The sequence below is a fragment of the Sminthopsis crassicaudata genome, chromosome 5 (genome assembly GCF_048593235.1).
Source record: "Sminthopsis crassicaudata isolate SCR6 chromosome 5, ASM4859323v1, whole genome shotgun sequence".
In the NCBI taxonomy this organism is placed as follows: Eukaryota; Metazoa; Chordata; class Mammalia; order Dasyuromorphia; family Dasyuridae; genus Sminthopsis; species Sminthopsis crassicaudata.
This window is the reverse complement of record NC_133621.1, coordinates 271,263,448-271,282,272: the sequence shown is the minus strand read 5'-3', so window position 1 is coordinate 271,282,272 and position 18,825 is coordinate 271,263,448. Positions and strand designations below refer to the sequence as shown.

Below are 18,825 nucleotides of genomic sequence, written 5' to 3'. Positions count from 1 at the left end.
CAGTAATGTCATTTTAGTCTTCTTTGAAAATAAAGGATGATATCCATTACTTCTGGCACCTTACAATATTCTTAAGGTTAGTGCTAGAGGAAATACCCAAAAAAGTCAAAGGAAATCTAGAGGACCTACCAGAAATCTAGCTAATGAAGTCTGCACTCGACGGTATATAGAAAGCCTCCCACAACTTCACAAGAATCCTCTAAGGAACATCTTCTCTAATAATTATCATCATCATCATCATCATCATCATGACTAACATAGTGCTACATGCCAGATTCTGCGCTAAGCACTTTGTGAATATTAGCTCATTTGATCCTCACAGCAATGCTGGGAGGTAGTTGCTATTATTCTCCACATTTTACAGTTGAGGAAACTGAGGCAAACTGAAGGTAAGCGTCTTGTCTGTTGTCATATACATAGTAAACAATTATGATCTTTTTGAAAATAAAGGATAATATCCATTACTTCTGGCACCTTACAATATTCTTAAGGTTAGTGCTAGAGGAAATACCCAAAAAAGTCAAAGGAAATCTAGAGGACCTACCAGAAATCTAGCTAATGAAGTCTGCACTCGACGGTATATAGAAAGCCTCCCACAACTTCACAAGAATCCTCTAAGGAACATCTTCTCTAATAATTATCATCATCATCATCATCATCATCATCATCATCATCATGACTAACATAGTGCTACATGCCAGGTTCTGTGCTAAGCACTTTGTGAATATTAGCTCATTTGATCCTCACAGCAATGCTGGGAGGTAGTTGCTATTATTCTCCACATTTTACAGATGAGGAAACTGAGGCAAACTGAAGGTAAGCGTCTTGTCTATTGTCATATACATAGTAAACAATTATGATCTTTCTCACTCCCTGTCTTGGACTCAATCCACTGAGCCCTACAAATGCAAAGGTTCCAAAATTGTGCTAACATCCCCACATCAATTGAAATGGTTAGCTACATGCCCCTTGGCAAAAGCCACAAAGAATCTGAACCTTCACTATTTTTTTTCCCTTTCACCTGCCTTCACCCTTTTCCCAAGATTCAATTTTGGGAAAAGTCTGACATTGAAATAGCAGGAAAAAGCAATAAAATTGGAAGCCTTTAGAACATGCATTGGCTTCTCCCTCTCCCTTCTCCTCACTGTTACCCTGCTTCAAAGGGAAAATAGCTAGTGTTTACACAAGTGTTACTTTGGAGAATCTAAATTTTCCTCCATGGAAAGAAATTAAAACTGCTATTCCATGCCTTAGATAATAGGATAATTTATTTTCTTCCCCCCTAGAAAACAAGGATGAGCATAAGGGAACTCGAGTGTGCATTAAAAGAACAATTTAAATAGGACTTGTAAATTCATTTGTAAGCCAAGTTGTAAATTATAACTATCTTTCAGGAGGCTTAAAGTAAGTCTTCACACATAACTCAGTTCAACAATTGTTCAAATTAATGAGTTCACCTTTTTCATTAACAAGGTTCAAGCAAACGCTGTGTATGTGTGTGTGTGTGTGTGTGTGTGTGTATTTCCAATGCAGATCTTTTTTTCCAGTGTCTCCTTTTTCTTAAATGCTAATTCTTCTTTTTCTTCCAGCCTGCTGCTACCACCACAACTGTCCACTCCAGTAAACACTAGAGCCACAGATCTAGTGGCCTTCCAGAGTCTCATGACCTTCTGAAATTTACAAGATCACCTGGGCTCATCCATTTTGAGGTTTGGACTCAGTCCCACCTAATGACTTTGGAAAAGATAAATCTTTCACAATTCCCTTACTCTACTTTCCCATGAATCTTTTGAGGAGTCCTTATGATTGGACAACACAAAGGAAAAAGAACATTTAAGGAGGGGGACAGAGGATTCTTCAGCCAGTACTATTGGTATACAGATAACTCTTAAATAGTACAAATAATGACTTCTCTGAAGTTGGTCCGCATTTTTACACTATTTGAAGTTATATGTAGGTCAAATATGGCCATTGGTTCTAGCCATATTCAACCATGTAGTCTAGCAAATCCAATTGATGCATGTGAACAATTCATAAGCTTCAGTATTTGAAAAAATTGGAATCAAACTAAGCTCTGCCTCCAGAAACAATGGGAAGACTTAACAAAAATAGATTCAATCAGATGGAGACATAATCTATATTTTCTCAAAAACAACTGGAGAAAAGGGCATATAATACAAATGTGTCCCATAAGTAGGAAAACCAGGGAGAAACTTCAAAAGAATGGCTTTAATAAATCTGCCATCTATACAACAGAGTTCAAATCTAGTCCTTTTCATTTATTAGCTGTGTTCCCTAGCCAGGAATGATAATACTTAAAGTATTTTAAGTACAACTGTTTGTTGTAAATTTGCAGCAAAAACAGAGATAAAAGTATATAAACCACAAAGATATTAGGTATTTGGGAGCTATTCATATCACCAATAATTGTAAGAGGAATGATTTGTCCATTTTTTATCTAGTTTATTTTCATCTGTATTCATTAAAAGTTCATGAAAATGTGTTTCAACTGCCACAGATTTCATACTGGGTTTCAGCCAAATACCTATAGGTCATTAAATTTTAATGATTTGTCTCTGTATTTGAGTATTGACAAACTAGATTTACTTGTTTATTCTTCATATACACATTGGCCTTCTTTCCAAGAAGTACATGCTTTTTCAAATAAATATATCAATGATGACCAATTTGCTGTCCACAATATATGCACAGTATAATACATATATGATGATGGAGTTATTACTTGCTCAGTGGGGCTTTGAATTAGCCAAACCATTGTCCAAATCTCTTCAAAATATATTGTGGTGCTAAATGTTAGAGAATGTTATAGAAGTTCTACAGGATATCATCAGGTAAGGAACAAACAATGGAGAGAATGTATCTCTTGATTAGATCTTGCGATGTCACAAGTATAACCAACATGTTGACCACCAGATTTACAAACTGGATCACAGACAATCCCTACTGAAACCAAAAGACCTACAAGGTGAACTGACATTTGGATTTGTTGGAAAAGCAAGGGAAAATTATTAGAGTATTAGGGGAAGGGGAAGGGGAACTAGGAGAAGGAAAAGAAGAAAAGAAAAAAAAAAGGAAAATGAAAAAGGGGTAAGGGAAAGAAAAAGGGGACAAGAGAATACTGATGAGGAGGGAGGAAGGGAGGGGGAAACAAAGAAGACCAAGGAGAACCAAAATTGGCAACAGGAACAGTTGGGGGAGCGTGTTGGGAGTGAGGGTCATTGGAGTGGATATACATTGTTTCTGTATTCTTAGGTTCAGTGAATTTGGAGCTGAAAGAAATCAATGTGAGTTGGTGATGCAAAGAATACATTTCACATCATGAATGGAATAGAGAAAGGTAGCAGGGAAAAGCAGGATCGGGAAAGTTGCAGAAATGTCCTTACAGATTGGAGGTTGAACCCAAGTCAGTAGAAAGTAGCAACAAAATACTGATACCTTCTACTCCACAATAATGTGACTTAAAAACAAAGCAGACTTTGATGATCTCTCCTAGTGGAAGCGTGCAACACTGGGATATAAAGTAATACAGAGAATGAAAGTATCCCCGTAGAATATTTGAAAATAGCCATGTTTTCTTACTCTTTTCTATCATATCCGTATTTCTTGTCTCTGAATTCATCAGTGAACCTCCTAGAAAGTAACACCTTTAAAAACCCAATCTGGATCTCATCTAGCATTAGGATTTCATTTTAAAATATAAACCGAAACTCCAAGAGGAAGTGCTTTGCCCATGATTACGAAAGTAAGCAACAGAGCAGCTCCCGAGATTCGACCGCGAGACCTAAAGCTCATCCACCCTCGCGATCTCGATCTCGACTCTCCAAGGTGAGAGCTAACGGATCCGCACTCACGCACTCACCAGTGCTGTGTTTTGATCCTGTATCGCATCCGCGTGAGCTGCGGACCTGATAAAAGCACGCGCAGTTCAGTTCCCCTCCTGCCATTGCCAGAGTTGCAGTCGGCTCTAGGGCTGAATTGTTTCTTACTGTTGCGGGCTCACAGGTTTCTAAACCTCTGGCTTGGGTTATTGACATTTCCCCTTTTAGTTCTTTAATCCCCCCTTTATTTTTACCTTTTAATTCCCCCTTTATTTTTCCCCTTTAATTCCCACTTTATTTTTCCCTTTAATTTCTTATTTTTCCCTTTAATTCGCCCTTTATTTTTCCCTTTAACTCACCCTTTATTTTTCCCTTTAATTCCTCCTTTATTTTTCCCTTTAATTCTCTCTTTATTTTTCCCTTTAATTCCTCCTTTATTTTTCCCTTTAATTCTCCCTTTATTTTTCCCTTTATTTTTTCCCTTTAATTCTCCCTTTATTTTTCCCTTTAATTCCCCCTTTATTTTTTCTCTTTAATTTCTGCTTTATCTTTCCCTTTAACTCACCCTTCAATTTCTCCTTTAATTCCTCCTCGTATCAGGCTGAGGGGCCGGGAGGGAGAACTCCCTCCCGGCCCTGAAGCCTGCTTCCAAAATGAAGCTTTTTCATTTCGGCAAGAAAAAGCAGTTTCCACCTGGTCCCTCCATCAAGCTGCCGATGTTCTTTGGGTTCCAAAAATCCCTCTACATCCCAGGATACATGATCCAGAGCAAGGACCTCCGGAAGATTCACAAAGCTGCCTTGGCAGGCAAAGTGGCAAAAGTGCAGTATCGGCTGCTGTTAGGAAAAAACAGTGTAAACGATCAGGATAAAAAGAAGCGGTAAGAGCAAAGCTTGGGAGAGGGGGAGAGAAGCGAAAGCCCCCACCGACGGAACCTCAGACATCCTACCCCCATCCCTCCCCCTGAATGTTTGTCCCCTGCCCCAATTAACCTCCTCGAAATCAAAACACCTGAGTACCTGAGACAGGGTTAAAGTCAGGCTTTGACTCCTAGAGATTGGATAACGAGTCACAAAAACTGGTGATGCCTCCTCCCTCCTGCCTGTCCATTTTCAGTGAACTGGAAACTCCTTCCTTTGGCTTTTAACCCGGGTACAACTGGCATATTCTTAAATCAGTACAACGTGAGAGCTAATACTCTGCTGAAATATTGACATGCTTTAAAAGGACTGTGTCACAGTATCCATGAGGATATTTGAGGGATTTTCTTGGTAAAGTTACTGGAATGTTTTACCATTTCCTTCTAAAGCTCATTTTGACAGATAAGGAAATTGCGGCAACCAGAGTTCAGTAACCTGCTTAGGATCACACAACTGTAAGTATCTGACATCAAATTTGAACTCGGGTAGATGTCTTCCTGATTCAAAACCCAGAACACATTATTGTGCCACTTAGCTGCCCCAATTTGGACAAGATATGTGAAGAGTAAAAATTTAAAGGCAGAAAACTGCTTTTAAGATCTACTCTATATATCAGGCACAGGGTTAATAGCAACAGATACAAAGGATTGGGGAACAGGGATTGTTCCTACATTGTAGGAGCTCAGTCAGGTAAGGGATTTAATGAGCAAGGCAGCCTGAGAAACAGAGGAACCAGGAGAGACTAGTGTTACAAAACCTAGAGAGAAGGGAATAGCAAGAGAAAGGATGTAGTTTTAAAGGAGGGTCAAAAAGAAGGAGAATGGAGAAAAGACAATTGGATTTGGCAACTAAGAGATCCATTAGAAGAAAGAACATGAGTATCAACAGAAAATGACAGGAGAGGAATTGGAGATACCTCTTGTAGAGATTCCTCTCATGGCGTTTAGCTACAAAAGATAGAGGCGTGGTATGATAGTGGGGATGGATTGATCAAGTAAAGTTTCTTTGGTGATTGGGGGAGAAGACATGGGTAAGTTTGGAGGCAAGCAGGGAAATAGCCAGAATGTAGTGAAAGATTGAAGATAAGTGAGTAGACGCATGATAGGTAAGATAGAATGCTATCTCTTGTATTTGTAGAAACATTTTCATTGGCAAGGAAAAGGGCTGCTACTTCATGTGAGGTGAAGGGAAAATATTGGTAGGAGGTATTTATAGATGAAATAGATGAGAAGGGTAAAAGAGATTTCAGGGAATGGCCTCAAATTTTGCTCAGTAAATATGAGCCAAGATTTTTAGCTCAAAAAGTGCAGAAGAGTGTACCATGGGAGGTTTGAGAAGAATTGAAAAATTTTCAAAAGACCTGCCATGGTATGTGGCATAATGAATTGTTTAGGGAAGTATAATATCAAAGGATTGCCTTGGATCAGTGAGAGCTCAATTGAGGTCACGTAACATAAATTTATAGTGGCCCTAGTAAGCACAGTTGCATGATTTTCTCCAGCCTTATTTGAAGACATACACAGGAAGCCTGAGGCTTAGAAGGACAGTGTTGGCAATATGATACATGAGCAATAGATTTAAAGGAAGGCAATGGAGAGTTGAACAGCCATAAGGGAAGTCAGTGGAGGGTTGAACAGCCATATTGCATTGTTCTCCAAAGAGTCAAGATGAAGAAAGGAGAAGAATGTAGCTAGTTCGGGAGTGATGGCCTTGGATTAGAAATCATGGTCTGGATGAAAAACAGAATTTAATTTTGCAAAGCAAAGGAATAGACAGAATGACAACAGATTGTGATCAGATGAGAGAAACGGGATTTGAAAGCATGGCAGTGCTGAATTTGTAGATGGTCGGCTGGGATAGGTGAAGTAGATCATATGAAATGAAGTTGAGTGAAGTGAGTATGTCTAAGGAGTATGTCTAACCTGTATGTTGTTGAAGATAACACATGGGTGCAAATCACTATGTATAAACTAGATACATACAAGCAGAAATGGGAGTATTCTCACAGAGGGACAGCATTAATTTTAAAGGAGATAACTAAAGCCTCCTGATAGAAGGCAAGACTTTTGCTGAAATCAGGAGGTGGAAGTGTGGAACATTCCAGTCATGGGGACAGCAAGTAAAGTTACTTAGTGTCAGAAGATGGAGTGCTATGAGTGGGGAAAGGACAGTGGACAAAAATTTATTAAATGTTTACTACGTAACTTACACTTTGCTAAGATTTTGGAATACACACAATTGTCAAAGACAAACCCTGCTGTCAGAGCACTCACGTTTCAATAAAGCAGATAACATGAAAACATAAAAGTACAAACATGATTCTCCATACAGGATAAACTAGGAATGATCAATGACATCAGTTTTAAGGGGGGTTGGGAAAAGCTTCTTTTAGAAGTTAGTATTTTAGCCAGGCTAGGGCAAGAGATGAAGGCAAGAGAAGAGAATTTCATGGTAAAAATGACTGGAGTCAGGAAGTGGGTGTGTTTTGTGCTACAGTGGACAGTATCTGCTCACTCCATGCTTACTCTCTCAACCAAACTACCGGTTACAATGGGCCAATTGGCTGCATGCTGTATAGAGCAGAAGAGACTCTAGTTGTCATAGAAAATAGAACTCAACCTAGAACTTGCTCAAAGTTTTTATATCTATGACATATATTCAAAGGCTTGTCATGTCTTCACTTTATTTTTCTTTAAATAATTTCCACAAGTATTCCCCCTACAACCCAACAATCCTAATTTCTTGAAAATATGGGGTATTGTATTTAATATAAACACATATAATATATATTTGTTAAAATACAAAAATAAACATAAATGCAAATGATTGGAAGTAACTCTTGCTTTAAAATATTTTTTTTTTTCTAAAACTAAAGAAAAATGAAAATCCTATACCTAAGCAGTATGTCAGTTCAAAGAAAATGTTAGTCCCTTTTTCAAGGTTGAGATACTTTTAAATATGATCAGAGAACTCTTGGTTATTGAGTCTAAACAGAATGTCACTATTTAATTATCCACCACCAGTTTTAAGTTAGAGTATACTTGATGTAGAGACATACTCAAAAAGGTGAATATGGAATTTGTAAGTGAATATGGAACTTGTGAATTCATTGAAAATGGTCTCAGATTCTTCCCGTCTCCCCTCTACTTTTATGGATATATTCTCCCCTAAAATGCACAGAAACCAAGTTGCCCTCCCATCCTGGTTTCACTCAGCATGATGGTTTACTTTCTTTTTCACCCTCTTTTCTTGTATTTTGAGAATTTTATGCCGCTTTGCTTCCTTCCTTTCACTACTCATAACTCAGTTTCCTGCTTAAGTAATTTCACAAATATTTCACAAATATAGACAAACACCTTTTAAAAAATTCCTTTTTCCTTTCTGCCAGTTCCTTCCCAGAAATATCATTCTTTTATCTTGTCTTCTTTCCTGAATAAAAAAAGCCTATGTTTATATCATAGCTGATAAACAAGGAGTATGCCTGGATTAAGAAAGAATTAGTAGCGTGAACTGAATGAACAAATTTCAGTTTCTATAAAGTTCCCTTCATAATCTCAATAATCAAAGGCTTCATTTCATCTCCTCTTTTTCTAATTGAATTTTTAAAAACATTAGCAGTTAACTTTTGTAAGAGACATAAAAGTCTTATGGGTTGTTTTTCTGTTTTGTTTACTAATTTAATCACTAATTTGTATTCTTACTAATGACCCAGAAAGACCTGAATTATATTGAACCTTATGTACTTTCTTGTTGTTGGACCCTGAGCAAAATTATTTCTCAGTTTCTTCAATTTCCTCAAGTATGAGGATGATAAGGCCTACTTCCCAAAGCTCAAATGAGGTAATATTGGTAAAATGCGGAGCACAGTCTCTGAGTCATAGTAGACACATAAGAGATGCTAGCTTTCCTCTTTATTAAGGTACATCCAAGAAGGGGGAGGAAAAATTCTCTTCCCCTCTAACTCAGACACTGGAAGAAGGCCAGAAGGAAAAGGCAAAAGGAGAGTTCTGAAAAAAACAAGAAAAAAACAAAATATACCTATATGAATATTTATATGAATATTCATTACATCAGTAATACATGAATTTATTGTTATGAATATTTCCTCCACCAATACATAACACAACCTCTTTACAACTTGGTGTAGATATTAGCTAGGAGCAGGTGGTTTTCAATGGATAGAATGCTGGGCTTGGGGTCAGACTCATCTTTGTGGAGTTCAAATCTGGTGTCAGATACTAGCTGTGTGGCTCTGGGCAAATCTCTCAGTCTTGTTTGTCTCAGTTTCATCATCTGTCAAATGAGCTGGAGAATGAAATGGCAAACTACTCCAGTATCTTTACCAAGAAAACTCAACATGAGGAGACAAAAGTGGAACAGGATTAAAATGACTAGACAGAGACTGACATGTATTTAACAAATACACCATCAATGAAAACATTCATCCTCCTTTGAGCAACCTGGTAATACCTTTATGACCTTAGTTCGATTGGGCCATGGACAGCAGACATACCAGACCCTTACTTCAAATCCTATCCTCCATGGCTGAACTGCTAAAATGTTTACCCTGCTGGAATAGCCTATGGCCACCTAGAGCTGCATTTCAGTGCGTGTTTGTAGACAGTGCACACACATGCACATGTGCTTGTACAAAGATACAATATGTAAATGTATAAGGGATTTTTATGAGGCAGCTGCTTCATTAAATATTTTGTAATTGTGGACAAATATCTTTGTGATAAAAGTTATTAGACTTAACCACCAGGCACAGTGAAGCTCACCTATAATCCCAGTTACAGGGAGGCCAAGGCTGGCAGATCTCTGGAATTCATGAGTTCTGGGTTGCAGTGGGCCATGCCTATAGGATCTCTGCTCTATTTGATATTAGAATGGTTAATTGCAAAGTACAATGGGCCAGCAAGTTACCTCAGGAGAGGTGAAGCAACCCAGATCAGAACCTGAGCAAAGTTCCCTTGATAATCTGTAGTGAAATCTACATCGATCTGCTAGATATATTTCTCCTGCTCTAGCAATTTTGTGTATCACATCCAGCAATGAGAGTTAACCCACATTTTGTATTTATTTATATGAGATAAGTGGCCATTTATTTTGGAAATGATTTACAGTTTAGGCATAAAAATAATAATGCATGGTATATTAAAAATTATCCTAACAATATTGCAATATTTATTGCTGCAGTATAATATCAAAGAATCACATTGCTCTTTCATTTCTGTAGAACATGTCTTCATTTGGCCTGTGTTACTGGACATTTAGATGTTGTGTCCCTATTAGTAGAAAGAAAATGTGAACTGGATTTGTTGGATCAAGATCGTCGAACACCCTTAATGAAGGTATGCATTAGTTAACCATGCTGTTCAATGAAATGAATTTGGATTTCTGTTTTTGATTAAGAAAATGAACTATTAGTACATAGCTCATTTAAATATCACCAATGTTGCTTGAATATACTAAATTTTATCTTACAGTATTATTTCTTTGTATACTATTGACAGGCAATCCAATGTCAGCAGGAGGAGTGTGCAACTATCTTGCTTGAACATGGTGCAGACCCTAATATTGGAGACAACAACAACAATGCTCTTCATTATGTTGCGTATTTTCAGAACATAGACATCGCAGCAAAACTGCTTCGCTATAAAGCTGATATTGAAGCAAAAAACAAGGTGGAAACTAACAATCTTGTAAAATAAAGTAGATTATCATCTAAAAAATCATAGTATCCAATGTACACATTTTATAATTCATTTATTTATGGAAGTATTTCTTTAATGAAAATAATTTAAAATCATTCTGTCATAATTCTGAAGTTCATTAGTCTTCAGAATTTCTAATGTAGGATGGAGGGGTGAGGAAGTCAGGGAGCACATATTACACTGGAGAGATTTCATTCACAGTGGAACTCCTAAGAAGGAAATTCCCTCTACTGATTTAGACCATGGATTGCTTTATGATTTAATCTTTAGAATATGGATTTTTCAACTGGGATCCATTAACTTTGAAAATGCTACAATAAGTTTATAGTTATTTCAATGTAATTGGTTTTGTTGTTTTGTATCTATTTTGGACATTTAAAAACATGATTCTGAAAAGTGGTTCATGACAAAGAAAAAATTAAGAAACCCAGTGTTAGGGAGAGTCCTGGAGGTACTACATGGTCTCCCACTCAGTACATGTGTCAGCTGCAGGCCCTAAATCTAGGTCTTACTAACTTTGATGCCAGCTAGCTGTTCCATCAAATCTGTCTCTCCAGAATCTTCTTCGCATGGTCTATTAGGTCTGCTTCTCAGAATGCATTAGTTCTAGCAGATATTACCTGTATTGTTTTCTACATATAGACCTTTACAATGTGACTTTGTCATGAGGAAATGCCATAAGGCTTTTAGGAAAAACCTTTTGAAGTTTGTTCCTACTAGATATAGCTACACAGACAGAGTTTTTACAGGAAAAATTCTTAAGTACATGCTTTCTTTATCCTAATGACTACACATTTTCTTTTTTAGAACTGCTGAATGATTCCTGATTTGCTAAGACCTAATTCTTAGTCATTGTCACTTGAAAGAGAAAAAAAAAACAATAAATATATTAGGAGGGTTGATAAGAAAGGGAAAATGCTAGGTGAATGACTTTGTTTCAGGTTTAGCCCTCTCAAAACAAGACTGGTTTTTAATTTTTTAAATTTCTTGTTGTTGAGTCTGTTGTACACCTCAGGAGAATGGGTAAAAACAAGTAGTTTTCAACGTTAATCTCAGCCAGCATATAACTTTACCTTAGTAGAGTTCCGATGAAATAAGTTTGGCTCCATTTGGACAATAATTGCTTATGAAATGAAAAAAGAGAGAAGATACTCATGAAATAATATGAAAGATTCTCTTAGAAAATTTGAATTTCTGTTTTGTGATTTGATATCTACTTTTACTCTATCATTTTACATATAAGGAAACTTACAGCCCAGACAGATGAAATAATTTGCTTTATGGTCACATAGGGATTAACTAACAGAAGCAAGATTAATGCTCTAGTCTTCTCACTGGAGTGTTCCATTGTACCATATTTTCTGAACATGTCATTAGCAAATTCACAAAATATTTGCAAAATGTCATAAATTGAGCTGAAATAAATATAGAATGCTTACTTAATATAACGATATCTTTATTCTAACTTTGCAGGAAGGCCTTACACCACTTTTTTTTGCAGTTAGAGCAAATAAGTGTGATATGGCAGATTTTCTGTTAAAGAATGGAGCAAATGTGAATGCCTTGGATATCTTTCAGAGGTATGATAATTAAAGCTTAAAAGACATGAAACCCCAATGTTTTTTGAGGAATAAAAACAACTTAAATAATGGAACACTTAGTGAACAACAATAATTGAAATTGAATATCATTGCAAAGCATTGAAAAATGTCAACATCAGGTATGAAAAGAAAATATCCTTATATTTATGAATGCAAGAAGGAAAAACAAGTTTATTTGGGCATACTAACCATTGTTTACTATTTGCAGTTTTCTTTATTGATTTTAAATCAGCTACGATTATTCCATAGAACTTTTGAACTCTCATAATTCAGCTGATTCTCTTTATGAAATAATCTTAAAATCATTTGCATGGGGATTATAGCATGGAGCATCATCTATGAAAAGGGAAAAAAATCCCTATTTATGACTCTGCAAGAGAAAAAACAGTTCAGTTCATGTGGGCATACTAACTATTATTTATTGGTGATTATTATTTGCAGTTTTCTTTATTGAGTTTAAATTAGTTAAGATTATTCCATAGAAGTTTTGAACTCTCATAATTCAGTTGATTCTCTTTATGAAGTAAGTTTAATGTAACCCATGAGGATTATACCTTGTATTTTCCTGCTGCTTCTTGTTTCAATTTTCTCTTAAGAATATGCACATTGTTAAATGCAAATAAATAAATAGAATGATATGATGACATATTTTGATGGACCCTTTATCTTATACATTGTGAATACTCATGCCACAGATTCAAATTTTAATCCTTCCATCCAATCTCATCCTACAGGACTTTTGTCATTAAGAACCTAGGAAACTCCCTGAATTCTTCCCTTCGTTCTTTTAATATTTGAGGACCAGTGCAAGCTTTTGTTTTCAATTCAAGATTAGGCCACCTCTTTTTCTATTCTTGTATGTTTGTGACATCACTTACTACATCAGACTCATCAAAATCACCTACTTGTACTCTCCATACATATGTCCATGGATTTTGGGGATTATCTAAATTTTGATTCTTCTGAAATCATGTGTTTCTGTTAAGTATTTTGTAAAATTTACTGTGGCCAAATATCATTCCTGAAAGAATACTGATGTTTATAAAATGAGCTTTTGTGGCAGTGTGAGCATTAGAGAAATGCTGTATGGTTTCTCAAATGAGATCCTACTGGATTTTGTTTTCCCAATAATTTTGAAACCAGTTCATTGTTGTTTTTCAATGCCCATGCAGACTTTTTGCTTGTATATGTCTATATGTATAAACACATGTACAAAGATATAGGTAAAACAACTAAATTAAATGGGGCTGCCCATTAAACTACATGGAATCTGGAAAATTCTTACTTTTCATGTAGTTTTTCAATATGGATTCTATGTCACCATATATGTGGGTCTTTTCCACATCAAAAAGCTTGCTGCAATTAGGAAAATGTCATCCCCAAATAGGAGCATTTGGAAATATTTCTGGCATATACAATCTATTCTTTTTGGACTTTGTGCAAAGCATCCTACATAGCAGTGGCAAAAGCCAAAATATCCCTTTAGTGGAATGTGTTATCAAATCTTGTGTTCTTTTAACATTGCATGAAAGAAAATTTTTGGATATCACCAAAAAAATCCAAAACAAAACCCAATGACAGACCAATCCCAATCACAAAACTGATGTTATCCTAATAAATAAAAATGATTGGTTACTATTGTTGGAATGATTTCAGAATTAGTTGATTATGGTCATTCAGATCATAGACTGGCCGGAATTAAAAGTACAAATACAAATGAGAAGAAAGCATAAAGAAGAAATAGAGAAATGTAATCTGCTGTAATTAAAAATGCTATCAACTCTTCCCAATGAGAAAATCAAGCAAATACTAAACCATTGTTCCAATAAAAGAGGCAAAATAGCCCAGAAATTGCATCAGTTGGGAAATGACATCTCTCCCAACAAGAGAGCCATTATATTAACTCGAGCTTAGAATACAACACAATTTGTTAAAAAAAAATGAGGAGGAATATAGATGAAGATGTGTTGCTTCACAAAGAAATGAAAAACCATTAAAGAGAGAATTTGTTTCACATTTCTCTAATTGCTGGGCATTCCTTCAATGTTCAATATTTGGTGAACACAAAAAGGACTACTATAAATATTTTTGTTATGGAGGTCCTTTTCCCTTTTTTATAATCTCATGAGAATACAGACCTAATATATCTGTTCTTCGAGGTTTACTTGCCTGTTGCAGATAGTTCAAATCACTCTCCAGCATAGTTGGATCAGTTCACAACTCCACCAACAATGCACTAGTGTCCCAATTTTCTTACATATTCTTCAACTTATAACTTTTTCCTTTCTTATAGTATTAGTTAATATAATGGTTGTGAGATACTTCAGACTTGTTTGACTTCTTTCTAAACTTTTAGAGAAATTGGGTTTCTTCATCTGAAAAATTCTTGCTCATTTATTAACTGGGGAGTGGTTTGTATTCTTATAAATTTGACATAGTCCTTTATATATTTGGGAAATGAGGCCTATATCATAAATACTTGTTACATAAGTTATTTCCCAGCTTTCATTCTAATTTTGGTTGTATAAAAATTTTTGTTTTTATAAAAGCGTTTGCTTATGATATCATGCTTCTTGTTTAAGTCATGCTTTGACCTTATCTTAGTATACAATGTGAAATGTTGGTCTATACCTAGTTTGGGTCCTATTGTTTTCTAGTTTTTGCAGCAATTTTTGTCAAATAGTGAGTAATTCTTAACCCAAGGGGTAGGGTCTTTGGGTTTATCAAACACTAGGTTGCTATGATCATTGACTATTCTCTGTTCCACTTTTCCGCTACTCTTTTATGGACAGTACCAGAAAATTTTGATGATTGCTGCTTGATAATGTAGTTTGAGATCTGGTATTGCTAGACTATCTTCTTTTATATTCTCTTTTCATTAATGCCCTTGATATTCTTGATGTTTTCTTCAAGGAAGTGAATTTTGTTTTTGTTTTATGATTTTCTAGCTCTATCTAATGATTTTTGATAGTTTGTTCCATGACACTGAGTAAATAAATTAATGTAGGTAAAATGATCATTTTTTATATTATTGTTTATATCTTATTTTTGTCAAAAGAATTTTATAATTGTATTCAGACAGTTCCTGGGTTTGTTTTGGCAGTAGACTCCCAAGAATTTTATTTTGTTTATACCTATTTTGCATGGAGTTTTTCTTCCTGCCTCTTGATTATGGGCCCTGTTGGTCATATAAAGAAATGGAAATGATTTATGTGGGTTGGACTACAACTTTACTAAAGTTGTTAATTATTATAGTTCAATATTTAGTTGATTTAGGATACTTTCAGTATACCATTATATATCATCTGAAAGAGTGATCATTTTGTTTCTCATTGCCTATTTTAATTTATTCTATTTCTTTTTCTACTTTTGTTACTATAGCTAACATTTTTAGTATTATGTCAAAAAATAATCATGACAATTGACATCCTTGCTTCACTCCTGATTTTACTGGGAAGTCTTCTAGATTATCTCCATTACATATAATGCTTGCTGATATTGTTAGATAAATACTGCTTATCATTTTAAGGAATATAAAATGTTGCTTTTCTTTTTACTCTCTAGTGCTTGTTATAGGAATAGGTGCTGTATTTTATCAAAAGCTTTTTAAAGCATCTTTTGAGATAATCATATGGTTTCTATTGCTTTTGTTATTGATATAGACAACTCTATTGACAGTTTACCTGATATTAATCCAGTCTTGCATTTCTGGTCTAAAGTCGATCTGGCCATAGTTTATAATCCTTGTGATACATTGCTGCAAAATCATTGCTGTTGAGTAAGAATTTTTTTCCATTGATATTCCTTTGGGAAATTAGTCTATAATTTCCTTTCTCTGTCTAGGTCTTTCTGATTTAGGTATGGTGTCAAATTGGTGCCAGAAAAGGAATAGTAGAACTCTTTCTTTGCCTATTTTCCCAAATAATTTATATAGTATTAGAATTAAGTTTTCTTTGAATGTTGATTAGAATTCCCAAGTGAACCCATTTGGCACAGGGACTTTTTTTTTCCTTAATGACTTTCTCAATTACTTTTTTTTAAGATATAGTTATTTAAGCAAGCATCCCATTTTCCCGATCTATTATTAATCTAGGTAATTGATATTTTCCTAAATATTCATTGATTTTTCCTTATATGGTGAGATTTATTGGCATAGAATTGGACAATTTTTAACCTAATGATTGTTTTTATTTCTTCATTGGTGATAATTTCATTCATTTTCTTTTTGACAGTGGACACATGGTTTTCACCATTTTTTAAAAACACATTAACCAATGGCTTATTTCATTGATTTTTCATTAAAACAGCTAGTAGATTTATTTACTAGTCTAATACTTTTCTTAATTTTTTTGTTTACTTTAAATATTTTGAATCTCATATTTGGTTGTGAGGAATTCTAATTTGGTACTCAGTTGAGGATTTTAAAAATTTATTCTCTTATTAGGTTTTTTTTTTTGTTTTGTTTTGTTTTGTTTTGTATTTGTTTTGAGTTTCATACCCAGTTCATTGATCTATTCTTTTTCTATTTCACTGAAATAAGAATTTAGAGAAGCAGATTTTACCCTAACTACTATTTTGGCTGCATCTCATACATTTTGGTATGTTATCTCATTATTGTCATTCTCTTTTATGTCCTACAACTTTGCTAAAGTTGTTAATTCATTCTAGTATTTTAGTTGTTTCTCTAAATATTCCATATCACTGCAAAGAGGGATAGTTTTGTTTTCTCATTACCTACTTTAAATTCTTCAATTTCTTTTTTTTTTCTTTTGCTGATAAAGCTAACATTTCTAGTACAATATTAAATAGCAGTGGTTATAAGGGGCAACCTTGTTTTAACCCTAATTTTATTGGGAATGTTTCTATCTTATCTCCATTGAATATAATGCTTGATGATGGCTTTAGATAGGTGATATTTATCATTTTATGAAAAACTCAATTTATTCCTATGCTCTCTTGTTGCTGTTGTTGTTTGTAATAGGAATGGGTGTTTTATTTTGTCTATTGAGATAATCATATGATTTCTGTTAGTGTGCTTATTAATATAGTCAATCAATGCTGATAAATTTTCTGATATTAAGACATCTTTGTATTCCTGGTATAAATATCATTTGGTCATTTTGTATTATTCTTGTGATAAATTCCTATAATCTCTTCTAAAATTTTATTTGTTTCTTATTATTTCCCAGTTAAATTTAAAATGTATTTTAACATTTGTTTTTAAAAGTTTTGAGTTCCATATTCTTTCTCTTGTGCCTGTCCACAGCTCCGATTAAGAAACCACAAGTGAAGTTATGCAAAACATTTCCATAGAAGTCACATTGAGAAAGAAAACATAGATGTCCCATCATAAAAAAAAAAAAGAAGAAGAAGAAAGCTTGAAGTATAGGTAGGGACAGAGGGAAGGAGAGAGAGAAAGGAAGTAATAGAGGGAAGGAGAGAGACAAGACAGGGAAGGATGGAGGCATGAAGAAGGCGAAGAGGAAGGGAAGGAGGCAGAGAGATGGAGAGGAAGAAGGAGAAAAAGATTGAAAAGGAGAGGGAAGAGAAAGTATGGTTCATTCTGTATTCAGACACAGTTTCTTAAATCAGTCCTTCAGAATAGTCATAAAATATTTTATTGCTTAGAGTAGCAAAGTCATTCAAAGTTGGTCATCTCAAACCATTGCTATTAATTAGTACACAGTATATGTCACTTTGCTTGAATTCATGGATGACTTTCCAGTATTTTTTTTCTGAGCTTAACATTTAACAAAGAATAATATCCCATGGCAATCATATGCCATATTATTCAGCCATTTCCCAATTGGTGGGCTTCTCCTCGATTTCCATTTTTTTTTTTTTTTTGCCCTGAGAAGAGAACTTTTACAAATATTTTTGTACTTATAGTTGTGTTTACTTTAAAAAATCTCTTTTCATATTTAAAGTTAGTAGTGGTATTATTAGGTCAAAGGATATACCTGAATTTCTAGCTCTTTGGGCATAGATCATATCTTCTGATCATTTATCATTTGGGCCATAACTCATTATTTTTTAAAAAAAAATTACTCAGTTTCCTCTATGTTTGAGAAATAAGGCGTTATCAGTGAAACTTGCTCCAAAATTCTGTTTATAATTACCATTGTAATCATATTCCCCCTTGTTCTATTCTCTCTCCTTTCACACTAACACTCCACAAAAAATGTTTTATTATTGACCAAACCCTACCCCAATATGCTCTCTTCATTTATCACCTCCTTCTTCTTCCAATATTCCATTACTGTCCTATTTTCCTTTAAAAGAAGATATTTCTATACCTGTATATTGTACATTATTTTCTTTTTGAACCAGTTCTAATGAGAATGAGGTTCATTTACTTCCCCTCTCCTCTCCTTTTCCACACTAGTATAGAACCTTTTTATTGCCTCTCTTTTTATGGCAGATAATTACACCATTCCACTGTTCTCTTTCCTTTTCTCCTAGTGCATTCATCTATCACCTCATAATTTCATCATTTTTATTTTGTCTGTCTTATTTTATTATTATGTTTACCAACTATGTTCAAAAAGGTTTTTTACATTTGTTTTTACAATTTTTTAGTTCTAGATACTTTCCCCTTATTTCCTCCCACAATTAAGAAACCACTTGTGAAGCTAGGCAAACCATTTCCATAAAAGTCAAGTTCTAGAAAAATAAACATAGATGTCCAAATCTAATGAAAGGAAAAACACTCAAGAAAAATTAAATAAAAAAAAACAGAGAAATAGAG

General features: G+C 34.7%; 1 protein-coding gene and 1 long non-coding RNA gene across 2 annotated transcripts in view; both read left to right on the top strand.

Moving 5' to 3' along the window:
• LOC141544654 (uncharacterized) overlaps positions 1–1,739 on the top strand; it is a 76,779-nt gene extending 75,040 nt beyond the window's left edge. Inside the window, exon 3 of the long non-coding RNA XR_012482736.1 lies at positions 1,590–1,739. This is a non-coding gene — a long non-coding RNA (uncharacterized LOC141544654). The remainder of the gene's footprint in view (positions 1–1,589) is intronic.
• Positions 1,740–3,869: 2,130 nt separating this feature from the next.
• Positions 3,870–18,825, top strand: part of LOC141543990 (uncharacterized) — a 74,709-nt gene continuing 59,753 nt past the window's right edge. Inside the window, exons 1-4 of the mRNA XM_074269639.1 lie at positions 3,870–4,719; positions 9,999–10,113; positions 10,276–10,446; positions 11,950–12,056. Of these exons, the coding sequence (XP_074125740.1) occupies positions 4,493–4,719; positions 9,999–10,113; positions 10,276–10,446; positions 11,950–12,056 (620 nt within the window). The 5' untranslated portion in view covers positions 3,870–4,492. The remainder of the gene's footprint in view (positions 4,720–9,998; positions 10,114–10,275; positions 10,447–11,949; positions 12,057–18,825) is intronic.